The sequence below is a fragment of the Colletotrichum jinshuiense genome, chromosome 9, assembly GCF_051148585.1.
Source record: "Colletotrichum jinshuiense chromosome 9, complete sequence".
Taxonomy (NCBI): Eukaryota; Fungi; Ascomycota; class Sordariomycetes; order Glomerellales; family Glomerellaceae; genus Colletotrichum; species Colletotrichum jinshuiense.
This window is the reverse complement of record NC_139316.1, coordinates 2,236,784-2,262,155: the sequence shown is the minus strand read 5'-3', so window position 1 is coordinate 2,262,155 and position 25,372 is coordinate 2,236,784. Positions and strand designations below refer to the sequence as shown.

The window sequence follows — 25,372 nt, the reverse complement described above, 5'->3', positions numbered from 1 at the left end:
CGCACTGCGGTTGCGACAATGGCGTGCAAGGAAACACGCTTATTCACGATGAACGATTGGACGAGATACCAACAAAGCATAATGATGTACGACTTACAACCAATAAAATCATGGAAAAAAAAACTCAAAAAAGGCCGAAAGGAACCACAGAACTTTGGTGGCGTGAAAAATTCTGGGACAATTAGACGGCTCTTCTGTTTATAGATGGCAGCACCCCGGTTCTTCAGGGAACTCAAAAAAGGGGGGGGGAGGAGGTCTGCGTGTAGATACCCCAGTGACTCAAATACCACGCTTTTTCGTGAGATGATGCCCTTTGTTGGGTCTTTTGGTGGTTGCTTTGGTGACGATGAATTGAATCCCGTACACGATAGATTACTCTTGAATGTGACACCATTGGTATGGCTTATTGGGTTGTTGTACTTCAACTTGGACTTGTATTGCAAAACATTGGGCTATTTGACATTGAAACATTCATGCACTCATCCACACCTCATTAAATACATGACTCTCCTTGTTCTTTGTTAACACAAGTAGCCAGCTATCCTCCCAGGGGTGTCAATAACCCCCCCCGAAGTCTTTCCCTGTACCCAAAACCACCCGCAACTCTCCTGCCATCCCACGAAAGGGACATTCAGCATCGCTACCTTATTCTGCAATTAGGAGGGGGCCACTAGCCTTTCACGATGCTTGCGGCAGAGTCTCCCGTCCCCGTCCTCGTGGGTCCCATGCCGGGACGCTTGATCTTCCTGAAGCAGGCAAACTCGTTTTTGCTCGCCTCGCGCAGCCGCTTTAATACGCTCCTCATTTCCGGGAGCTCGCTCTGCAGCCGGGCGCGGGCGTCGTTATCGGTACGGCTGTCGAGCTCCTGGTAGATCTCGCTCTGAAGCTGCGACGCGCGGTCTGTGGTGTACTGGCTGAGCGTCTGGGCGACAAACTCGACGTCCAGGGTGGCCTGCATCAGCGCCTCGAGGGTGTATTTCTGTCGCGTGCGGAATGCATCAAGGAGCTCACGACTAGTCTGCTCAAGGAGGTAGGAGAGTACTTGAGAAATCAGAGTAGGGGCGGTGGTCGACACTTGGGTGTGGACAAGGACAAGGCTAAGGAGAGCCTCGTAGACATATGGCCTCGCCTCTTGCGGCTTCTGGCCCGATTCAGGGACCCAGTCCGGCGACGAGACGCCAGCTTGGACTATTTTCCGGAGCGATTCAATCGATGGGTGGGTGTAAGATTGAAAGAGTCTGGCATCAATCTGACCCAGAACATCCTTGATCGTCTTGGATTCATCGCTGAGCTTCACCGAAAAGGCGTTTTCGAACTGCGAGTTGAGGCTCGGAACAACCTTGGCTCGAAGTGCTTGCAGATTGCTCAGAGTAAGAAGCATGCGGACATTCTGCGTGATATTAGCTGTAGTTCCTCCGAAACATCTGAAGCCCACCAACTTACCCTGTCTCCAGCGTCAAGCGTCGCTCTTCCGCCGCTGGGAGTGGGCACGGCGGTAGCGACGATAGTCCCATCCGTGTCCGTCGTCCAGTCATCGTCGGCCTTCTTGACAGATCGCTCTGCGTTTTCCACCATGCCGCTCAACGCTTTATAGAGCGTTGTGACGTATTGGCTTCTGACCATCTGCAAGAGTTTACTAGGCGGTGGGAGGACAATATCCCCCGCACCGGGCTTGGACATGGCTTCGGATATATAGAGGATTTTCTGCATGCCGGCGAGCAGTGCACCTTCAAAAGCAGAGAAGCTGGAGGGCATGCGGGTGAGGTCGCCCAGCTCTGGGGATCGGTACCAGTCCTCGACGTACTTGATGTTCTCGGCGTCCTTGTTCCATGCTGCACAGAGAGCAGTGACGCATCTCTCTCTGGCAACGTTGACGAGAGACTTTAGCCTGTCCAGGACGTTGGCATCTGGCCCGTTGACAACCGGGCCTATGCTCGCGAGATCGGATGCGCCCGAACCCACCAAGGCAAGCATCTTGGAGAGATAGTGAACGCCACTGACTGAATTCGACCACGGGGGCCAGAAAGCCAACTTCTCCCAGGTTTCACCGCGTTTGGGCGAGGGCGGCGGGATGTTGTTGGGATCAAGGTTGAAGCGAGGGTCTCGAAGTCCCGTAGGGGTGAGGTTCCCAGCCCCGGCAGACAGTGGGCTCTTTGGCGACATCGGCAGAGGCGAAAACAGCAGGGAAATATCCTCGGGGGGAGGCCCTGCGAAGAAGGCAAACACTGTCTCGCGGATCATGTCGACGAGCTCTAGCGCGCCCTTCTGTAGATCAGCCGCCCCCTGCTCCGTCAATTGGTGGTGGCTTTGCGATTCTCCGTTGTATCCCAGGGGCAGTGTTCGCTGGATGTTACCATCTAGGAAGCCTTGTACCGTCGACCAAAAGTCCACCACCTCTCCCAGAATGCCTTGAGAGGACAAAATACTTGACAGGAAGGCTAACATCTTTTCCCACAACTCAATGACGTCGGCAGAATCTGCGGAGGCTATCTTGTCCTCGACAGCGGCCCGGCCCAGGGACCGCAGATGCGATGCAACTGTATGAGGGCCGGGCTTGTCGGCATTGGCCAGTCGTCGGCGCAAGACCTCGACTTCAACCTTTGAACGGTCGGACGTCGACTGGATCTTTCCCTTCAGATGGTCATACCGACTAAGCAGCCAGACCCAAATCGGATTGTCGTCCACGCCCAGCTCCAAAAGCAGGCTGATCAGCTCCATGTGCTGGTCTTGCTGGCCCAGGTTATCAGCTTTGGACACGCTATGGAGAGTAACGAGCTTTCGCCAGACATCCCGCTTGAAGGATTGGATCTGCTCATCCACATCATGCCATATGCGTGCTGCCAGAACAATCTGGTACAGTTGGGTATCCGTCGAAGCGCCTGCAGGGACATTTGCCGCTAGAGCACGCGCGTCGTCTGCAAACTTCCGCGCCTTGGTGTATTCCTCCACGAGGCTCTCGTAGTCCCTCCGCTTGATGCTGTCGGCAATCGCCGAGCTAAGCTCTACGTAGTCCTTAAACTGGTCCAGGTTGGCAGACACGACCTTTAGGTTTTCCTCCTTTTCGCGTCCTCCCAGTGCCGGACCCCACACGTCTTCTGCCTTGGCGGATACGTCCAGCAGAGGTGTCTTGATTCCCGCGACGCCGTATTCGCTTTCCTTAACCAGCGCGTTCTTCTTGCGCGCGTCCGACGTTGGGGATCCGAGTGTGGCAGCGAGATTTACGCCGCTGACACTGCCTCGAAAGCTGCTTCGGCTGGCATGGCGGGAATGAGCTCGTGCGCGGCCCGTTGGCAGTGGCGGCGGCGGCTCGGCGCCGCGATACTTCATCTCCTTGTAGACATTATCTATAGTGGCCTTCGCCTTGACAAAACGCTCAAAGTTGGTTTCCACCAGGACCTTAAGTGATGCAGACTTTTGATCGATTGACTGGGACAGAACGTCAAGACCAACCAGCAAGCTTTGAGTATCGGCCGTTGCGTGCATCTGCGACAGAAACAGGGCGGGGGAGAAGGTAGTGGATGACAGGAGGAACCGGTTACCTGGAGCGTCTGATTAGTACCTGCGGCCCTTTCACGCCTCTGAGCTACATACGCAAGCGCGGGTCATCTTGTATGGGAATTCCCAGCTGACGAAGGGTCCTGACGACGCTGTCGGTGGTGCCCAAGGGATCTGGCTCGTCCCGCTGGACAATGTTGCCAATGCCTCCCTTTTCGGACTGGGCTCCGGGTATCATGCTTCGCCGATCGCTGACAGCTCGCTCTAGAGCCTGGTATCGCGACTTCCGGCGTTGCAGCTTCGCCTTCTTCTCATCCTTGCCATCCTCGTCGTCGTCGGATGCATCGCTTTGGTTCTTCTCGGCTGGCCATTCGTTGGGGTATGGTGTAGGAAGCTGATAAAAGTCCAGAATCGTCCTTTCGTAATCCGACGACATCTTGAGGTATCTTGGTGTGGTGTATATATACGATCTGGTTGTTGTCCCAGCTAGTCAAGTAACAGCTGGGGAACTCTATGAGGGAGCTCACTGCCAGCAGCAACAGTAGGTGTAACGGCTCGTTTCAAACGTGAATGGCAAATAGGTCCATTGGTCAGAGATCAGCGAGTGACAAGGGCGCCCAAAGACACCTTGGGTGTCGGTGCCACTAAATGCACAGAAATGAGTGCGGAAACGGGAAAGAAGGAGCTGCCGGACCTTCAATCGGTGATGTCTAGTTCAGGGCGATGCAATAGCGGCGAGCAACTAGCGACAGACAGACAGCGATGCAGCCAGCCCACTTAGCGCCATCCATAGGTCTCTCACCGAGACCCTCAGCTGCACACCTTGTAGCCATTTCAGGTGAGCTCGGTCAGAATGAAGAAACCCCACTTCTCCCCAAGCGGCAAGGAAGAACTCTGCCCCGTTCCTGACAGCCGAAGCAAATGGAGCGTTGTGGGGGTTTGCGCCACGGTTGTGGCTGAACCTTCGGCATCGGTCGGTGCTAGAGGTCGGTCATCGATAATCCCGCGGGATGTTTTCTTTTCCAAGTGAAGAACAGACCGCCGCTTTACTGGGGCTCTGTTGCAGGAATCCACTTTGGGACGCTGAACCTCGGATAGAGCCAACTCGATGAACCAGACAGAAATGTTGGAGAACTTTACAGTTCATCACAATTATATCTTGCGTAAATACGTCTTGCAATAAAATAAAGTAGCAATAAGTGCGAAGAAGGGAGCCCTCCCAAATATGATTTTTGAATAGTAAAAATTAGGTCGCATAACGACCAAAGGACAAGCCGGCCAAGACACAGTTCCGGTAAAGCGGCGGTTTATTTTCTCACTTGTCAACCCCGGTTGGCGCCTCTGCTACGTATTTCCTTCTCCCGACCTTAAAATTCCCGTCCCCCGATAAACGACGAAACCTTCCCCCGACCAGCCACTCCTCTCCATTCCTACGTATCCTTCAACCCTCAAGGACCGTATCCCCTCACACATCAGTCACGATGCTGGCCGCCCGTACCTTCGCTGCGCCTCTCCGGCGGCAATGCATGCGCGCCGCTCCCCGCGCCGCCACCGTCTCCCAGTTCCAGGTGCGCGCAATTCGCCTTGTTCCTTCCCGTCCCCCGATCCGACTGCAGCCGCTCGCAAGATCCACGTGCAGAGCCTCAAGGAGTCGCAGGGTAGCGATTGAAATAGGACCACCGACTAACAACTTGACAGAACTCCAGATTTTACTCCAACGAGCGTGTCGCCAAGTTCAACGGTGTCAAGGACTCCAACGTATGCCGTCCCAATCTTCCTCCGTTACTACCCGCCCCATAAAATTTTACGCGCATGTCAAGACCTCGGCTTTGTTGTTGCCCGGCCTCTGCTTTCAACACTGGATTATCCTCTACTTCTACTTTCAAGATTTACCGGGAATATATCCATATGGGAGAAGGCCGGGGCCCTCGGGCAGGAATTGGCCTCTGGCCTTTCCCGCAATGCCGGGTCAAAATCACTCAATTGGCTTGCGACCTCTTGACAACTTCAGAAGACTGATCGCTGTGTTATTGTAGGGCAACTACCCGGTCAGCTTGATTGAGGGTGACGGTATCGGTCCCGAGATCTCTCAGGCCGTCAAGGACATCTTCGCCGCGGCCAAGGTACGTGCAATCCCCTTTGCGCCTCGGGCCTGGAGCCTCGATTGCCTGTTTGCTGTACTGACATCCAAACCAAGGCCCCCGTCACCTGGGAGCCCGTCGATGTCACCCCCATCCTTAAGGACGGCAAGACCGCCATTCCCGATGCCGCCATCGAGAGCATCAAGCGCAACAAGATTGCCCTTAAGGGCCCCCTCGCCGTACGTAGTGGCAACTTCTCCCGAACAGACTTTCAGTATCCTTACTATGTTATAGACTCCCATTGGCAAGGGCCACGTCTCCCTGAACCTGACCCTCCGCCGCACCTTCAACCTCTTCGCCAACCTGCGCCCCTGCCGATCCGTCGCCGGCTACAAGACCCCCTACGACAACGTCGACACCGTCCTGATCCGTGAGAACACCGAGGGTGAATACTCTGGCATTGAGCACGTCGTCGTCGATGGCGTCGTTCAGTCCATCAAGCTCATCACCCGTGAGGCCTCCGAGCGCGTCCTGCGCTTCGCCTTCCAGCAGGCCCAGGAGATTGGCCGCAAGAAGGTCCGCGTCGTCCACAAGGCCACCATCATGAAGATGTCCGACGGTCTCTTCCTCAAGACCGGCCGCGAGGTCGCCAAGGACTTCCCCGACATCGAGTTCGACGCCGAGCTGCTCGACAACACCTGCCTCAAGATGGTCACCGACCCCCTTCCCTACAACGACAAGGTCCTCGTCATGCCCAACCTGTACGGTGACATTCTCTCCGACATGTGCGCCGGCTTGATCGGCGGTCTCGGTCTCACCCCCTCCGGCAACATCGGTGACGAGTGCTCCATCTTCGAGGCCGTCCACGGCTCCGCCCCCGACATCGCCGGCAAGGGCCTGGCCAACCCCACCGCCCTCCTGCTCAGCTCCATGATGATGCTGCGCCACATGAGCCTCGGCGAGTACGCCGACAGAATCGAGAAGGCTGCTTTTGATACCCTCGCGGAAGGAAAGGCCCTGACCGGCGACCTGGGCGGCAACGCCAAGACCCACGAGTTCGCTGGCGCCATCATTTCTAAGTTGTAGATACCTACCTGTAGACTGTACGATCTTAGACAACGGATCTTTTTTTCCTTGTGTTAGCCATAGTCGTTGAATGAGTTGATGAACTCCAAAGTTGGTTATTTGTGGTTTCCCGCGAGTGATACAAAGGCTAGACTGAATGGACGAGCATTGTGAACTACTGGCGGCATTGAGGCGGTGAGGCGATGCAACTGGACCATGCCTGCCAACCGCAGATGATCAGCAATGAATGCTGTGCTGTTTTGGGGGTCATTGTGAAACCATCGTCCTGGTCAATCTTCTTGCGTGGGGGGGCCATTTCCTGGATTTGTCGTGTTATAACGCAGTCAAGCAACTGCCGGCTAGCAGATCGGTTTCGCGGCCATGATTTAAAAATCCCGCTTGATTACGGGGTGAACCACTCAAGAACGTCCAATCGACGAGCAATCCGTGAGGAGCAATCAGTGATGAGCGAGTCCAAGAAAATAGCCAAGAAATTCAGAAAAAGACGCAAGAAGCAGGAAGCGCCGATTTAATACGCCCTTTGACGAATGGAGGATACAGGTCTGAGAGACGAGACGGTCTTGGCGCCAGAGGAAGCGCGCATGCATGTCCGTGAGCACGAAGCAAGACGAGCCGGCGGGTGTTTTGGGCGCAGCGCCTGCCAAGGCCGCACACAGCAAATGCATGTCTAAGACGAAGCTCTTGGCGTCTGTTCAAGACAGATGAAGGGCGGGAGGGGAAGAAGAACCTGGAGAGAGAGAGAGGGAGGGAGGAGCGAGAAAGAGGCGTGTCACGGCAGGCAGTTTTGACAGATTTGACAGCTCCGCTGCCGGCAGTTCCAAAGCAAGACAGTCAGGGAAAACGAGTCTCATCCTGCTTCGAAAATTGTCTAAGTGGGCGGCCCGTTGAGCCCAACTAAATTTTGACAGCTCAGCACATGTGTGGTTTAGTACGGTACTGCGTAGTAACGCCGGCGCGAGAGATCTGCGTTTTCTGCAGGTTTCGTGCTGTGGGATGGTTGCAACTGGCGGTATCGCCTCGAAGAAATGGGGGTGCCAATTACAATACGCAGCGAGGTTTTCGGCCGGTTTGAATTGCATGCAGCAGATTGGGCCTGGAAGCAGTCTTGCAGGAACAGAGTAGGACACACTCCGAGTTCTCGAGCGAATCCCAGCAGGCAAAGGGGCGGCTTCGTACCCCCAAGAGGTCGCCATGGCTTCAAAGACAGTGGGGGAAGAGAACGGGGCCGAGACAGGAGACCCAGCCCTCGACTTCCTCTACAGATTGTGGCCAAGCACGCCAAGCACCGTAGCCAGAAGCCCGCAGCAACAATTCCCTCGCTATGTCGGTGACGGATTCGGAGACGAGGAAGCATATGTGCCCTCACTCACCAATTGACCAATCGAGGACCGAATGAGTGGTAAAATAGGGACCTGTGGATACGCGGGACGGATAACGCGCCAAAGGTTGGTTGTTTGTCACCTATCGAGTAACAGGGGCGGCAGATGCCAGGTAGTCGCGTGGAATCGCTGCATTTCGTATCTGGATGCGAGCCGACCAAAGGCCAGTCCGTATTCCTCATCGGGATTGTGTCACCGTATGTATCTCTTCCGTAATGACCCAAGAGACAAGCAAGTGCCGTGAGTAGGTCAGTGAGTATCAGTTTGGTAGGGTATTTGCCTGCATCAGCTCAACAATGCTTGTCTCGTCGGACGAAAGCAAGGCGGTCGAACAGTCCTGGCGTTTTGTCGTCCATATTTCGTCCGTGGCTGTCTCTCTTGTCTGCTTGTCTTGGCCTTCCCCTAAGGCCGGCCATTCGCCAGCAGGCTTTTGCGGAACTCCCGATTTCCGTCCAGTGGAAAGAGCGCGATTGAGACCCCGGTCCCACGTCCTCCGAGTCGTGATATGCTGCCAAGGCTTGGTGATGGCCAGTCTCGCGGGGACATGGTTCATTTCGAGAGTCGGGCCTTTGTACGATTTCCCCTCCGATGGAGTCGAAGGCGCACCAGGTAAGAACTTGATGTTGTCGGGTTTGAGTTAGAGTATACGTACGCAAAGCACGTTACGTGTTCGGGCCCGTTCCACGAAGCTCACGTCAGTGCTTCAAAAGGAGGGAAAGGAGGTGAGCAGTTAAGTTCTGAAGCCAGGGATGTCATCGCCGGCATGGGCAGCCTGGGTTGAGAAACCGTCGCTGCACGTCATGGACATTGACCTTCTCCCAATCTGCCCTATGCGCGGATTCTCATGCGCTGAAACTATGGCCGGGGGGGCTCTTCCAGGTCGTGTGAGGAACACCGCGTATCCGTGTGCACAGACGAGCGCGGTCGGAAGCTGGATTCAGTTCGAAAATGCAAAGCTAATCCTTAGGTAAGGACGGATTATGCCTTGAGAGAGGGCCGGGTCGGCAATGGCAATCTTCGGTCGAGGTACAAGCTGCGTTGTACGACAGAAGTAACTTTCGGCGAGGGCGTAACCTGTGGTACTGTTCCGCAGTCGGTCAGTATTAAGCCCGAGGACAATCTGGCTTGTGGCCCTTCTGATCCTTCAAACCGAACCGGCGCCAACACTGAGCTCGAGGAGCCTCGTTCTTCGTCCGAAATTCCCGAAGAGGTTGCCTGCTGATGACGATCAACACTGTGTGTCGGAGAATTGTTGGTACACTGCTCGGGAGGCGGCCGAAGTGACAAACACCTCTGACTGACACCCGGACGGTTGGGAACACTGTCACCCAAGATGCGAGTCATTTAGCCAAAATGAACGCTGCTATCCTCCAACCAACGCTGTTTAAAATGCCAACAGGACAGCACGCCTTATGTTCGATTCGTCGGACATCGTCCCGCATGGTAATTGTGATCCCCGTTCTGCTCCGACGTGAATATGGGAATCGTACTCCTCTAATGTCTTGATTCGTGTGGTCGTCGAGATTCCCCCCATGGGGATCGTCACAGAGAGGGGAGGGGGGGATGATGGAGCGATGCGGTGCGGTGCGGCGCTGGAGCACGGGAGCGCCCAAGGCGTTGCTGTCTTGTTTATTGCCTGTCCTCCGACTTTCAAACAATGTTTCTCATCCAAGATGATCATCCTTCTTTACTGCAGCCGGGACAGACGGCTTGAGATGCCGTCCCTGTCGGACTCACCAGTAGCCGTAACACCACCTGCCTCAGGTTCCTGGCTGCTACCGGCGGTATTCTGGCGTCGGTGTGTCTGGCCGTTACCGCGCATTGTGCGCTTGTGATGGCGAGGAACTGGGCTGACCACGGGATGGGCCTGGCCAGCGGCCAAGACAGGCCTTGCCCTGTTGTTGGGGATCATGCATTGGAGCGCATGATTTAATGATGGGATGGCACTTTGGTCGGTTTGGGCAGGACCAAGCTTTCGCAAATGCTTGGCGAGCAGTGGAATGCTTCTAGAAGCATTTGCCTCGATTTGGTTTTCTGTTCGGCCCTTGGCGTAATTTCCTAGCCCTCTTTTGCTGACTGCAGCCAACCACCTTTGGTTTTGCTGAGTTTACCATGACCAAAACAATCTTTAGGTGAGCTTGGCCAAAGGGAGGGGAAGGCAATACTCGTCTAATACTTGCGTCCTGCTTCGGTTCTGATCTGTCGATATGTGCCGCAACATGTAGATATAAGTTTATTCAAGACGCCCCAATGCCACCTGGACCTTGCATGGCATAACGCCCTTTACTCTGTGGTTAGAGTGGGAGACCATGCGTTATTACCAGAGGCCGAGACCGAGACAAGCAGGTGATGGTTAGCAGTAGGACCGAACTAATAATTGAAAGTATGTCTCTCTGGTGTTGGGGGACTTCGTGGCTTTCGCACGAAACTCGGCAGACTCGCTCGCCTCACGGTCGTCCGCGATAGCAAAATCAACCGGGATAAAGCCTCCTCGGGTTGGAATGGAGGACCGCGAGGAGCCACTTGGTTCGCGGTTTATGTCTCACCGCACTTGCGGAACCCCACGCTAAGGGGATTGACGGGGGCTCCTCGTCTCCTCAGCCAGTGGTGGGAACAGGAATGCGAATAGGAGTGAATGGGAATGGGCACGGAAATGGAGCAAAGGGAGGGAGGTGAAAGAGGATAGGAGGGGAGGGGAGGGGAGGGGAGGAGGCCATCGCTGGCGCCAAGAAGAACGTTCCGATGGATTTTTTTCCTTCTGAGCTGGGAAACGCGGTACGTACAGGGTACGTCCCCCAAGGCTGGCCCCAGGTACCGCAACCGTCTTGTATGTCGAAGGATCACTCAGTATCAGCCCCAAAACTGCTTCTGCGACTCCAGCATGGCAGATACCGCGTATCGCGTACGGATGGATACCTCGGTACCTTATTCAAGCTTTCCACAACGGCAGCATGGGGCGACCAGAAACACTGCACTACACTGGATGGTTTTGGTCCGAGACCCTCCACTGTCTGAGTACTTTGTTGGCCTCGGCACACGGACAAGCATGGAATCGCGCTGTAACCGAGTGGTGCGCAACCCAAGAAGTATGGGGTAAGATGTAGGTGAGATGTAGGGATGGATGGATACCTTTTCGCTGCTCGGTTTGGGGTCCAGGTCCTCCTCCAGCGACATCCCCAAGTCAGAATATCGCTCATGTCGGCTTCCCTTGCCCTACCCGGCAACTCGACATCTCTGCAGGGGGGTACCCGTACCCGTCGTCCCCGTTTCCGTAGCCCGTCCCCGAGTCCAAGGTTCGTTCGTCGGTGCTGGGGGTGCCTTTCGCTGCGCTTGCTCTTGTTCGTCGTCGCGAGTCTCCGTGAGGTGGCCAACAACCCTGGATAAGTCGGCAGCCGTCTAAGTGCTCTGCATACCCTCTTCTCTATATATTGAGGCTATTCCTCCCACGTTCTGTGTCCAGACTTTTGCTCAAGTTATCCAGCTGTCTTCTCTCTGCCTCTTCCACACCCTCACCTTCCAATTATCTGATCATCTAATTCTCTCCGGAGACAACCAACACTGCACACCTTCACACTTCACCAACACCAACATCCCACCATCACAATGCCTTCCGCCGACGCTCAGAAGGGCCAGCTCCAGGCCGTGCTTGAGAGCAAGGGCATCCGCTTCCACGTCAAGACTGGCGGTGCCAAGTACGAGTGCCACCTCCAGGACCGCTCCTCCTAGTATGTTCATCCTTCCTATCTCACAGCATGTTGTGAACTGCAGACTGACACGTTATCCCAGCGAGCGCATGAAGACCACCAGAACCAACTCGACCGACTCCCAGAGCAGCACTTCGTCCTCTTCCACCATCAGCAGCACCCACTAAGCTGCTCCCTCAAAAGGGAAGCTGGCTAGTAAGGGTAAAGGAAAGAAAAGGGCGGGGCCAAAAACGGCATTGGGCAGAGACCCAACGGCGCAATCACGGTGTTAAAAGCGCACAACGGATGAACAAGCAGAACTTTTACAATCCTCGGAACCTGGTCGGAGTTGACGGCAAGCAATGTTCTCCACACCACGCACGGGAAACTGTCCGCCCATCTTCCCGATGGTGTGTGGTAGTTCGTGTCCTCCGGTCTGTGTATCTAGGTGTACTGCAAGACTGCAGTACAAGTGGTGCGAGGAGGAGGGCCAAGGGTGGAAAAGACTGGGATTTGGGAACGACCAGGGCCAGGACAAGCCATTCATCTGATATCGACGGTCTGCATCAGGGCAAGGCAGGGATGGTCTCCGGAGTTTTTTTGTCAGAATCGGCGTTGTCTAGAGCAGCGTGCAGCTGATACCTATTTTGTTTACTTTTTTTTTCGGGAATTAAATGGACTTTTTCTCAAGCAAGAACATGCAACCCCAATCCGTCGAGCCCGTCAGCGCACCCCATTCGCCAACGGTCTGACATCCGGCACTTCCGTGGCTTTGTGAGCGAAAGCGAATCCCGTACCGACTACCTCCTGAGTACACTCTACTACAGACAGGCACAGCATGGACTTGTTGGGCAACCGAGCGGCTCATGCCACGCGACGCTGATTCGAAGGGAGATTGAGAGTTGTGGATTTTGTCCAGCGGGCCCTGATCCAGAAAACTTGTATTGATGCTCCCCCCACATCCGATAGGTCTCGGAGCATGGGAGCCTTCCAGACGCTAGGTGAGTCCATCGAAGCGGGCGATAGCTTTCGCCTTTGTCCTGCGACTTCCATCATAGCCCTACCGTGTAGAGTAGGGTGAGGCCAAGCATCTGACGGCGACGCCGGATGGTGCCACCAACCTCTGGCCCCCCACAAGGAGAACGTTCTAAGTCGGCGCGATTCTGCTATACGTATAACATTGCCCCGAAACCTGAGCTGGCGTGCCCTGTCAATTGAGGAGCCTCCATTTCTCGCTTTCAATGTCACCGATAAACACCGATTCGGTACCGAAAGACTGCGGTCCCCGTCGAGGGGCAAAACGGAGACCGAGTGAGCCCAGTGTCGGTGTCGCTTTCGCGCCGGACCACCATCATTAAGCTGGTCTGGGTGTTCACTCAAAGAAGCTGACTCGCACAGGTGACGTCCTCCTTTCGCCTATAGACAGTCCAAAGTTCGAATCATGTTGCCCGTGAGGACAATGACAGCCTGGACGAACACGTCTGTGGCCTTGACGACCCCAGTTTGCGGCAGTCCTTGACGTCTAGCCAACAGGTCAGATGCCAAGAGGAAAAGTCGAATCGTTGGACGCCAAGAATGCCTTGTGGACAGATGACGTTCCTCACCTCGAGAAGCACGGCTAATCCCATCCTATCCTTGCAAAACATGCGAGACGGGTTTCCGCGGCGCATCGACCCTCCCTGGACTTGGCTCACCGAGGAACAGAGCGCACTGCACTCGGGATGACCTGCCCCGAGGGGGCACGGTGAGTATCAGCTGGTGTGTGAGAAAAGTGATTGATGACGAAGACAGAGAGGTGAATGTTGCAACCCAGTTGGATTTTCGTGGTTTTCTGTTCGATGACAATGCACCGTTGCAATTCGACCTGCTGAGAAAGCAGGTATGACGTTTTGACGCGCCAGAGACGGAAGAGTTACCGAGCGACATCCCGCGTACTTCCTACTCGGTACTGTCATTTCTAAATGGCTGCAGAGTTCTGGTGAGAATAATCGGGAACTGGGGCCGGGTCAATTGTGCTGTCGCTGATTCCCTCGACCGCAGTATGTCCTCGAAGCGGGAAGTCTGGCCGGTGACGAAGGACGGGGATAACTATGCCCTGGGGAAGTTTCAAGGTGCTGGCTTATGTGAATCCGGCGTCAAATCTTCCGGATAATAATCCGCCGTGTCGTTACCCAACTAAATATGTTCATCATTCCCACGACGCCCCAGATCGTCTCGGATCCCGGCATTCGGCTCATCCCGCACAACTCTGGGCTCTCCACATTCAACGTCCAAATGGACGGTAGCCAGCCACAAGAGTTATATCGCTTAATTTAGAGCCCGAGTAGTTGTTTTTGGGGGTACCTTTCGATTGCTTCCCCATTTGACAGGTGATTCCATCTGGAACTTGCTTTTATATGAATGCAAGTAGGCTGAAGTAGCGAATCCAAGTCGATAGCTGCAACAATTCTAAAAGTTTACCATGATTATTTGGCTATTATCCTAAATTAATGGTAGCCTGAAGAACCAAGTACGTGAACGTTGTTCATGTCAGCATTCTGACGGTCTGTCATTTGCTCCATTGTGTCTATAACAACTGGCGGCCCGTCTGGTTAAATTGTCAGATAGTTCTGCACTTTTCCCACTGTCTTTGCTGCTCACAATCATACTTGACCATGAGAGTAAGTCTTTGGCAGATAAGGGTGTCTGTCTAGACATTGCGGTGATTTTAGAGGCAAAACTGGACTAAACGCCAGCCATCTCGCTATCCTACGAGGCATTTCGAATGCTTAGTCCTCGGACAAGCCACTGCGACCGATGTGATCTCCAGACAATAAAGTTACTATGTTCCCAACTGATATTAAATTAAAAGGAATAACGTTGACTAGCGTGACAGCTAATAGCTTTGCCTGCGTTGTTGATTATCTTGAAGCCGGCTCCTAACCTCATTATTTTGAGGTTCTTTTCGCTACCGTTCATTATGCCAGTCGTGGCTTCTTTGCTGTTGGTGAGGGCATTGATTAGCTCGGCGAATAAGTAGTCCGGGCACTTTTGTTCCATTGCTTCTCCCTACGCCGTCGTCGTGCACCGGAGGGCAAGTGTTAATTTGGGTAGCTATGATCCAAATGCCAGGGTTTCAACTAATCATTGCCTCTGCCCGAAATGCAAATACGATATCACGACCTCCGGGGTGGAGGGCATCCCCCAGACGTGTGGTATTCTCTGTAATAACTTGAACATGGCTCTAATGGCGTCTCGTCGAGAATCCTCATAATATATTTGCAGCCTCGTCTCATTCACAATTATTTCATACAAGTCTTAGCCTGGGGTTTGGGCAATGCGTTGACCTACCGGGCATCAAATACCTGCCAAGTCAACAACTTCAATCCCTGGTAGAGTTCGCTACCATCCATATCGACAAGGGAACAGCTTACCCATAACCAATGTGGTGATCTGTCCTTCTCTAGAGTGAGCTGTAGTCGATCAGTCTCAAGGGTAGAGGTGGTTGAGATTGGGCGAATGGCGCATGGAGGATCAAAGATTCTGGTGGAGACCAAAAGCTGCGCTCTGCTAATCGAAGGAGCATCGCTAAGAGTGATTAATATATGAGGTATGGGTTCGTGCTCAGTATCTTTCGTTTAATTTTCTGCCTCGTTCTAACTCGAGCTCATTGCCGAGGCCTAGTTAAGTGCTTGGACTTGAACATGTTCGAAGTGGAAGCTACTTCAATTTCATAAGGCTAGTTTTGTGTGCAGGAGACCTTGGAACCGAGTATAACCTGCATAGTTATGATGTTCTATAACATTTGAGTATGTAAGGCTTGCTTGGTTGGCGATTCAAGGTGTCATACCCGCTTGGTTTCGACCTTGAAGAGACCCAAACCCATACCGCACTACAGAACTGAGTCGCAATAACACTTTTGGTCAGCGCAGCGTGAAACTCGAATATATCTAGATATGGGGGATATTTGGGGGCTTGTCCGGAATCCGTACATACCCAACGCCAACTGTGCCTGCGATAAACGAGCAACGGTGCCAACAATATGGATTCGTGCGGTTCCAAGTTGAACATGACTTACCAAAGAATATTTGATGTTCAGTTCATTTGAAAATGTGTCCTTGGTGATTATTGGATGCCCTGCTGTAGCCCATATTTTCGCCGCCGGCTATGCCAGTGGTCCTAGTTGCTTCAATCACTGCATGTTTGCTTGCTCCCCACGACATACATCGTGGGGCCCACATGAACTTGAAAGTTATGGCAATATGAACCGACAAAGACAACATGTCGTAATTTTAATGCGTGTAACGTTGACATTATATGAAGTTTCAATGGTCACGGGAATCCTGCAGATCACCACATAAGTGAAATGAATTGAGTCTAGTACTATGACGAAGCAGTTTGCCCTACTGCCACTTCCTCATTTTTTATCGAGTCGTTGCAACACCCAGAGCATCGATCGTTTATATCCCGTTGCAGCCACCTGCTTCCTAAGGAATACAGGCCAGTTGTTACAACAATAATGGAAATGCGAAGAGGACTGCATCTTTGACAACTGGGCACCAAGCACCCAAGTCAGTAGAATCCACCATTGGCCTGCAGTTTCCGAGACCCGTACTTCACTCACCTCTTCACCTATGACACGGTGATATATCTGAGGCTCATGCCAAGAACCCAGCTGGTAGAAGCGTGCGGCCGGACGTCAATTGCCATTTTCAGGTCGAAGCCTATCGCCTCCTGGGAACCATTCGATACAGTGAATGCTGAAGCGGTACTCAATGAGAAACTATCCCTTGGTTCAATAGTGCCAGCATGGGTGTGTTCGCATGTGCGAGGCATTGTGGTCGTGTAGGACGGGGTACCGGATTTCCATTTACGGAGAATGTGGGTCATACCCCGGGCGACATCAAATGGTGCTTCCGAAGCCATCCGGAAATATGGGTCTATTCTACCGGACATATCGGGTCAGACAGGGTGATGACATCCTAGGCACTCAGGCTATTAGGCATCATCTGCCTCGCGATAAAAGAGTAGTATCAAAGAAAAGAAAACTAAACAATCTAGCCCGGGCTTGGTAGTTAAATGGTGAGAAAATCGTGCAAGTTTCCCATGAAAGGAAGATTCAAAGCCCACCGAGCTTCATCTTAACCTTGTCCGTGATCTTCTCTTCTTAAAGCAAGTACGCCATGAAAGATGATGAGAGAGACTCATACTCTTCACCTGCCGATGGCATGTAGTTCCCAGGTACGATAGCCCATGGCCTTGGGGCGTATTCCACCTCCCAAGTGATCATTCGGGCAGCCCCAGCACAGGGTATCCTTTTAAAGACGAGTGTCGGTCCCGCCTTTTTATTTTCTCTGTTCGCATGCTCATGGCCCTCTTGATTTCATGACTCTTTCAAACTTCATGTCTCATGTTCGTACTGAACAATTCGTTGATGCGAAAGTAGTGGAGCCAACAAGAGCTGCTTTGGGCGTATGTCATCGGTGGCGTGGAAATCCTCCGTGTCGCAACAGCGACAAGGCAATCGGAGCACTTCGCGTCGCCGACGGAAGAACCCCGCGACCGAATCCTTCTCCATCTTGGCCGGGAGGGAAGAGAGGCGACTTCTGCTGGGAGGCGTAACGCATGCGAGTCCTGCAAAAAAAGCCTAACCCTTCCCCCCAGCTGCTCGCAGCTGCACGCTAACCAGGAGAGAGACTGTGTGGCAAGACTACCCCGATGGGCTTTTGGGTGCCTGGTCTGTCATGCGGCCCCCAAGAGCTGAGCCCCTACCAAGCACGCAAGCTCCCTCCCTCTCCCTCCCTCTCGGCGTACCTAGACTTGGATTCCTTGAGCGTTTGACCGCGCCACGGACCCGGACCAAAGTGTCCATGCCTGTCTCGCCGCGAGGCGCACCACAAGGTCAGCCTGAGCATTTATCTTATCGATGCTCAGCCAGGACGCCCCTTACGCGGTCCTACCAGGGATCCCCCCAACTGTTCTCCAACAGTAGCTGACTATTGGCTGAGCGTTCCTGGTTTCCCCCTTCGCGGCGGCCCTCAATCCGACCTCGCGAGAGGTGACGAGTCCTCTAACGCCGTGGGGGGGATACGCAGCCCCCCATGTGCAGTACCCGTATGTAAGTCCTGCCTGCTGCACCGCACCTTACTTACACTACACATCCCCTCACCCGCCTATCCTGCCGTACATCCTCTTCCTCAATCCTCAACCTCTGGTCGTTACTTTGCTCTTGCGTGTGTCCGGCTGTTGATCAGCGGGTGTTCGAAAATGCCTGTGCCAATCGCTGCCAAAGGTGAGTGATACTTTGCAAGAACCTTCCCTTGTCGCTCTCTGCCAGGTTAATTATCGCTTGTACACTGCTACCCATGTACGCCGCTTGCCCCCCATCCCATCCCCAAACACCGCCCGGCGATCTGCTGCTCTGCTCTTCCTTACGGCACGCTACCCCGCGCCAGCGCTGTTGCGAATCACATTCATTGCCTGCCTGAGGTGGTCAGGCCTGTGGCAAATGGTCTTCAGGACCACGCAATCATTAGTTATTTCGGCGCGTGGCCATTTTAGAGCCTGGGAACCTTTTTTCCAGGTCGAGTCTTTGTTTTCCCCTACACGCAACCTATCCTTATTTTTATTTACTTGTGGTTACCTTTTGAAGCACCTGCATTACTGTGCCTTGTCATCTCACGATGCCCGGAGTTAACAACGGTGCCCTGGCTTCAGCCGGCGTCATTGCCGTCTCTGTCGCCGTAGCAGCTGCTATCGCCATTTACGAGTCGCCCGAGCTCCGACGATATGCCGACGACATCCGGAGACGCATCGCCGTTGCCCTTCACTCTCTGGGCGAGGGCATCGAGCCCGGCGACCGCCCGCCCATGTTTAACCGGCCCGAGGATGCCCAAGGCTTCCTAGAGTCCCGAGGGGGTGCCGAGTCCGGAGTCGATGCCGACGATGAGACCCGCCGCCGCCAACGCGAGGAGATTATGTACTGGAACGCTGTCCATCTCGCCAAGAAGGAAAAGGAGAGAATCGAGGCTGAGGAGTCGGGCTCGCACGAGCTGCCGCCCGCCGCTCCCGTGCGGGGCAGGTCTTTCGACGACTTCTTGCGGCAGGATCAGAGTGGCGAGAGGGGATCGTTTGTCTTCAACTCGGGGGCAAATGTCTACGGCGACGACGAGGGACTTGTCCGACGTCGCCCTGAAGGCGTCCGTGGTCTGAACTCGTCGCTGTACGCCAACCCATTTGCCGACGAGCACCAGATCGACCAGGACGAGCTGCCGACAATGGAGGAGCCCAACGACATTTTCCCCGGCCGCGACGAGGCCTTGTCGGACATTTACAGCGCCACCACCCGTGACGCCGACGAACGCCCCCGGGACATTGCCGCCACCATCGCTCACTTGCCCCCTCTGGTTGACGTCGCTGAGAACTCCTCCCAGTCGGAAAAGTCCACGACCCTTGACCGCGAGCTCGGCGAGGACGAGTACATGACTGCCGGCCAGGAGAACCGCGACGAGGCCTACGCCTCCATCCAGGCCTGGGCCCAGGGATCCAACCCCTCCAACTTTTACTCACCGCTTCCCATGTCGCCCCCGGTACCCATGTCCGAACCCGAGCTTGTCAGCGAGGGCGAGCTCACCCCCACCGACTCGGCATCCCTTGCCGGCTCCGGCGACGACGTGGCCAACGACGCCGCATCGTCGAGAGCCGGAGACAACGGCCGCTACTACGACGTTATGAGCGAGAGCGAGGGAATGATGACACCCGCGAGCTGGTCAGAGGTTGGAAGCGTCGTCAGCGAGAGCGAGGCTCAGGCACCCGTCCACGCATAGGCGTTTCATTACGGTTTCCATGTTTTATTTCTCTCTGGCTCATCGCAGCCGGGCCATTTGACTCATTCGGGCAAGGCAGGGTAAACGGCGCAAAAGGTTCAACAGGACTAGGAAATAGGGTATCTATAGATTTTTTGGCGGCGAGGCTCTTGATTTTGCAAACAAACTTTCGTTCCTAAGTCGATGCTCTCCATCATGTGTTTCTATGTTCCACTCCTACCAAACTCTTTCGGTCTGTGGTATGGTGACAAAATGACATCCTTCACCTACTTCAACAATATGTTCCTCTAATCCGCGAAATAAATGACCCCTAGCGCGGTGCGTTCCAAACCCTATAATACTATTGTCATTCCCCAAATATAAATCACTGAACAAGCTCATCAGCAGCCCTGATCCTCCCCAGTCTGACATCATCGTCGGAAATATCGTCCTTGTTGACGATCACGGCCTCGTCATCCTTTATCTTTTCCGCGTAGTCGTTCCACAGCTGCTCAACCGGCCTGCCCAGCAGCTCCGTCCAGAACTTCTTTTCCCCGTAATGCTGGGTGCGTAGCTTCTCGTTCACCCTCCTCACCGTGCCGGTGCCGAAGCGACCCTCGAGGTAGTCAAGGAAGTATCCCGTGTGCTGATACCCTGCATCCCAGTTGCCGCTCGCCTCGCGCTTCCAATGAGGCGGGCTCAGGTTGGCATGGAGGCGGACCCAGTCAGCGATACCCTCGATCAGACCCCCAGGGCAGGTGCCGTGGGCGTTGTACTGGAAGCAGTGGACCATCTCGTGGGTGAGAACACCCATGATCTCTGCGGTACGACGCTCAGCGGGGATTCCCGCAATGTAGGACATGGAGAAGTGGATCTCCTTGTGGTCGTCGTCGAGGTCGCTGCCCGTGGTGTAGGCGACGCCGTCCATGTCACGGACGATGAGGGTGACGGAGCGGGTGGGCGGGACGTGGGTGGTGGGGCACGAGGGGGAGTCGTACAGGAGGCTGAGGACGGACCTGACGGAGTCGGCGAGGGCGGTGCTGGCGGTCACGGCGGAGAGGAAGTGGGTTGCTGCCGGGTTGTTGAGGTCCCGGATCTCGAGGCGGAGCTTGGGGAGGCTAAAGTCTGGAGAGGGACGGGGGTGATCGGCGGCGGCGGGGGTTACATTCTGCTGCTCCGGCGACTGTGAACGATGGGGAAGAGGGGTTGCGGCGGGGGGTGCAGGTCCCGGTGCCGCGGATGGGGTTGGTTCTGCGGCGGAAGACATGACTGGGAGGAAGATGGAGATGGGATCTGGGTTTGGCGTTGTGTAAGTTCGGAAAGCCATTCGCAGGAGGTCTTGCTTGGGTTTTGAGGAAACGAGTCGGGATCTGCCCTACGAATTCGGATAGAGAGTAGCTATTTCCGTCCGAGTATAGAGTAGCGTGGAATGGGTGTGTAGTTTGGCACGAAGGTGTAGGTAGGCATAAGCGGGGCTCGATATATAGGTACACTACCTAGGAACGCGGCTCGGTGTCGATGTGCAAGATCGGTGTACGGCCAAAGGAAGTATGGAAGAGAGTTAAAACGCTCCTCGACTCGATGCAATCTAGATGACGTTGGGAAGAAGAACAGGTCCACCGGCCATTGTCTACTTGCCGGAGCTCTCATCCTGGGACCAGGGTGGCCAGGTGCCTCCCCCGCGGCTGCAGGGGTAAGGATCCCAGTCCCCATCTTGCGATAAAGCCGATAAGGATTTAGCGCAGCTTCCCTTGGCGTCCCGCTGCACCGCAGGAGCGGAACCCCAACCAGTAGCATTAGGTTGAGCCCGGTGCACGGGGCAACTGCCTCTGCGTTGCCCCCTTTCAAGTGTGTTGTTTCTCGAGACATCGTACAGCCGCAAACGTCAACAACAACTGACTGCGCGCAACAGCTGTCACCACCGCGCAACCCGGCCCAACATTGCCGCCATTTTCGCACTGGGATTTTTCTCCGTGCTAACTCGCATTTGACGCGACCTACGAATCGTAAGCTTTTCCGCCCTATCAGTTTCAAATCACCACACCCCTCCCCCCCCGGTTTGCGCTAGACGACTCATGCCCTCGCCGTCCCTCGACCTTCCCAACGCTCATCTGTCCTGACTGGCTACGTATCCGTGTGTGCGCCCCAGTCTGGTCGGCCGAGCTCCTTTACTAGACGACGGCATCGATAGGATAGGCAACAGCTGACAATTTTCTCTACTCGCAGTCGACACAACCCAGCAAGAGCCCAACCCTCGTTCTGCGGGGAATGGCGGAAAAAATCACCGAGGACCAGGTCGACGACCTGCAGAAGATCCTCCACACCGATGCCAGCGTCGACGTCAAGGTCCAACACGTCACCGGCATCAAGTCTGGCATCAAGCAGCACAATGTCCCCGATACCCTCGTCCCGCAAATATTTGACGGCCTCCGCACTGCCTCCGCCTCGCAGCATGCCATCCTCGTCAACGCCGGCTTCACTGCCCTCAACCATCTGCTGACGAGGCTGTCGAGGCAGGAACCGAAATATATCGCCAAAGAGGCAAAGCACACTCTCCCGCTCGTCATCGACAAGCTAGGCGACCAGAAGGACAAGTTCAGGAGCCTGGCGTCGCAGGCGTTGACGACCATGTACGCGGCCGCGCCCATGGACGTCGAACGTTCTGTGCGTAACGTCGCCATGGTTGGCAAGAACCCGAGGGCTAAGGAAGCCGGTATGCACTGGCTGCTATACATGCATCAGGAACACGGCGTTCAGTTTCGGGCTTACGTCCCGACGCTTATGGAGCTGCTCGAGGACGCCGACGGTATGGTGCGCGACGTCGCTAAGAGCACCGTTATTGAGCTTTTCCGGTACGTTATGAAGCTACCCCTCTGTGACGCGCGCTAATTACTGCCATACAGAAATGCCCCCAATGCAGCCAAGTCCGATCTCAAGAGGCAGTTGAAGAACTTCAATGTTCGCCCTGCCATCGAGCAGGCCATCGTAAAAGAGCTTGCCCCCAACCCGGCTGAGCGACCCAAGACGCCGGGGCTGGATGCTCCCGCACCCGCACCCGCACCCGCTCCCAAACCAAAGCTTGCCGCAAGTGTGTCTTCGATGTCGAGCGAACGTCCCATTACGCCAGCACCCGAAGTACGAAGCGAAGTGGAACCGGCATATGTCAATACCCAGCGCGAATTGGACGACATCTTTAGGGAAATGATGTTTTTTTTCGAAGGGAGAGAGACCGAGCAGAATTGGCTGAAGCGCGAGGAGAGCATGACGAAGCTACGGAAGCTTATTGCCGGTAATGCCCCGCAAGATTACCCGGACGCCTTCATGGCAGGCCTGAAGGGACTGCTGGACGGCATCATCAAGGCGATAACCTCTCTGCGAACAAGTCTTTCTAAGGAGGGCTGTACTTTGGTACAGGACATCGCCGTCACGTTTGGCCCTGGCATGGACCCTCTGGTGGAGCTTCTCATGCAGACCTTTATCAAGCTCGCTGCGGCGACGAAAAAGATCGCCTCCCAGCAAGCAAACACTACAGTCGACACCATCATCGGCAGAGTCACGTACAGTTCACGAATCATGCAGCATATCTGGGGGGCGTGCCAAGACAAGAACGTTCAGCCCAGAACATATGCAACGGGTTGGCTCAAAACAGTCCTGGACAAGGAGTCCCATCACAAGAGCCACATTGAGCATGGCGGCGGCCTGGAGCTGGTAGAGAAATGCATCAAGAAGGGACTCAACGACGCGAACCCCGGCGTCAGAGAACGAATGCGTGCTACCTACTGGCTGTTTGCGAAAATATGGCCAGCCAGGGCGGACATGTAAGTTGTGTGTGTATTGCATTGCATTGTCACTTTCGCTGACAAAACCACAGGCTTAGAGATACGTTGGAAGCAACTGCTCAAAAGCTTTTGGACAAGGATCCCAACAACCCCAACGCCCCTAAGAGGGAAGTCGAGAGTGGACGTGCAAGACCAGGACTTGGCTTGTCTAAGAGTACTATGGCTAGTAGCAAGCCAAGCCTGCGGGAAACCATGATGGCGCAGAAGAAGGCAACAATGGCATCCCGCAACCTACCTCCTCGTCCGGGATCTGCGATGGCCAACCTGTCTCCGGTTCGGCCCCAGCAGCCGGCACCAAGCGCCTCGACTGGATCAGCACCCTCAGCCAAGCCTACGGCCTCCGGAGGCATGTCTGTCCGACCTATGAGGCCCACCAAAAAGCGGCCGGAAATGGCTGCAAGACCGGCGACGGCAGGACCGTACTCTGTGCGGACGCACGATGGACCGTCTACCGAGGCGCCTAGCCCGGATAGTCTCAAGTCGAAGCCCGTCACGCCAAAGTCGAGGACCGAAGCCTCTCCACGAAGAGCAGCTAGCAGGCCCCGCGCTCAAACATCTCATGCTAATGGACCGAGTGTTGCGTCGCCCAGTGCCAAGTCAACTCTCTCTAAATCAGTATCTTCTCCTCGTTCCTCTCCTCGAACCAGTCCCGCAAAGCCCAAAAGAACACCGACTACAATACCTTTCAGCAGCCCGTCCAACAACAACGAGGATATCACATTGGTGGTGCCAAGCCTTGCAAGCTTGAAGACAACACCCCCAAGAGCAATTCCCGTGGAAGTGCCGGCTCCAGCCGAGGCGGAGGCGCCGGCAGAAACACCCGCAGACGCTCCGGTTGAAGCTCCCGCGGAGGTTTCCGTAGAAATTCCCCTGCCTGAGACCGAAATTCTGCCGGAAGCTGTGCCAGAAGTCGCACCGGAGCCTACGCCGGAACCTGCGCAAGAGCCTGCCGACCAAGCCCCTACAGAGCCTCCCGCCGAGACCCCGGCCGCAGTACTTCAAGAATCGCCCATAATTGTGCCTGAGGAAGCACATGCGGAAGTTTCGGCGGAGGAGCCACCGGCTCCCCATACTCCTACCAAGGAAGACGTGATTGGACTTGAGCCGACGCCTGCCAGTGAGCTCAAGGTGTTCGAAGATCCATTTGTCGATGATGAGACAACCGCGAAGCCTACATTTACTGGTGCAGTGTTGGAGGACAAGCCGATAAACGAGATTGCCGTGCCCGCGCCGACCAACGGTAACTTCGAGGTTAACGGCACCCCCGAGACTCCCGAAAAGGCTCGCCAGACCTCGAGACTACTCGACAGTGGCGTCACCAGAGTGAAGGCGAAGTCTCTGGACGTTCATGGGTTCAGGAAGTTGCAGTCCATCATCAGGGATAACAAAGCCGTCTTCACGGACGAGAAGTTTGAGGCTCTCCTCCGTGGGCTCTTCGAGTACCTCGAGGCACCTTTGGAGAACCTCGCGCCGGAAAGGGTCCAGGACGTCAAGGCCCAGATCCTCGCGACGATCAAGCTTCTTCTCAAGAAGGAGAGGGATAACTTCCAGCCGCACGTCTCTCGCGGCCTCGAAGCCCTCGTGGCGACGCGCAGTGCCTACGACTCGCGGACGCGCATTGTTAGTGGGCTTGAGCTTCTGGCGGAAGAGCTCGTGGCCCTCGGTGACCCACCCGAGATTGTTGTAGTTATGGTCAAGCTCTTGCAGAGCAAGCAGGACAACTCGGTCGAAGGTAGCCGCTGCCTCGCCACCGGCCTCCACGTCCTCAAGGAGCTGCTCGATAAACGCACCGGCTTCATACCCTCGGAGAGCGAGCTCTCACAGCTGGCTGGTCTCGCCGGGCGGTGTCTCGAGTCGACGGACTCTGGTGTGCGCATGGGCGCCGTGCAGCTTTGCGTGGCGCTGCACTCACGCGTCGGCGATGGGCCGTTCTGGGAGCTCATCAAGGGTGCCAAGGACGATCCCAAGAATCTCATCACGTACTACATTGCGAAGAAGCAACGGGAGAGCAGCGTTGCTGCCTAG

The 25,372-nt window shown here is 55.0% G+C and overlaps 6 protein-coding genes across 6 annotated transcripts; 4 read left to right on the top strand and 2 right to left on the bottom strand.

Moving 5' to 3' along the window:
* Window positions 1–670: 670 nt before the first annotated feature.
* Window positions 671–3,931, bottom strand: EsH8_IX_000619 (exocyst subunit SEC5; the record flags this gene model as incomplete). The annotated part of the gene is made up of 3 exons (XM_083266955.1): window positions 671–1,390; window positions 1,444–3,539; window positions 3,592–3,931. The coding sequence occupies 3 exons, from the start codon at window positions 3,929–3,931 to the stop codon at window positions 671–673; spliced, it is 3,156 nt and encodes a 1,051-aa protein (XP_083130520.1).
* A 1,045-nt stretch (window positions 3,932–4,976) lies between these two features.
* EsH8_IX_000618 (isocitrate dehydrogenase (NAD(+)) IDH2) lies at window positions 4,977–6,662 on the top strand (the record flags this gene model as incomplete). The annotated part of the gene is made up of 5 exons (XM_083266954.1): window positions 4,977–5,063; window positions 5,194–5,253; window positions 5,532–5,618; window positions 5,693–5,815; window positions 5,871–6,662. 5 exons carry the CDS (start codon window positions 4,977–4,979, stop codon window positions 6,660–6,662), a joined length of 1,149 nt encoding a protein of 382 aa, XP_083130519.1.
* Window positions 6,663–11,644: 4,982 nt separating this feature from the next.
* On the top strand, window positions 11,645–11,912 carry EsH8_IX_000617 (uncharacterized protein; the record flags this gene model as incomplete). The annotated part of the gene is made up of 2 exons (XM_083266953.1): window positions 11,645–11,766; window positions 11,828–11,912. 2 exons carry the CDS (start codon window positions 11,645–11,647, stop codon window positions 11,910–11,912), a joined length of 207 nt encoding a protein of 68 aa, XP_083130518.1.
* A 6,058-nt stretch (window positions 11,913–17,970) lies between these two features.
* Window positions 17,971–19,529, top strand: EsH8_IX_000616 (uncharacterized protein; the record flags this gene model as incomplete). The annotated part of the gene is made up of 2 exons (XM_083266952.1): window positions 17,971–17,995; window positions 18,421–19,529. 2 exons carry the CDS (start codon window positions 17,971–17,973, stop codon window positions 19,527–19,529), a joined length of 1,134 nt encoding a protein of 377 aa, XP_083130517.1.
* Window positions 19,530–19,893: 364 nt separating this feature from the next.
* EsH8_IX_000615 (basic secretory family protein) lies at window positions 19,894–20,835 on the bottom strand (the record flags this gene model as incomplete). The annotated part of the gene is made up of 1 exon (XM_083266951.1): window positions 19,894–20,835. The coding sequence occupies one exon, from the start codon at window positions 20,833–20,835 to the stop codon at window positions 19,894–19,896; it is 942 nt and encodes a 313-aa protein (XP_083130516.1).
* Window positions 20,836–21,776: 941 nt separating this feature from the next.
* Window positions 21,777–25,372, top strand: EsH8_IX_000614 (clasp N terminal-domain-containing protein; the record flags this gene model as incomplete). Its single annotated transcript, XM_083266950.1, has 3 exons — window positions 21,777–22,360; window positions 22,412–23,326; window positions 23,380–25,372. The coding sequence occupies 3 exons, from the start codon at window positions 21,777–21,779 to the stop codon at window positions 25,370–25,372; spliced, it is 3,492 nt and encodes a 1,163-aa protein (XP_083130515.1).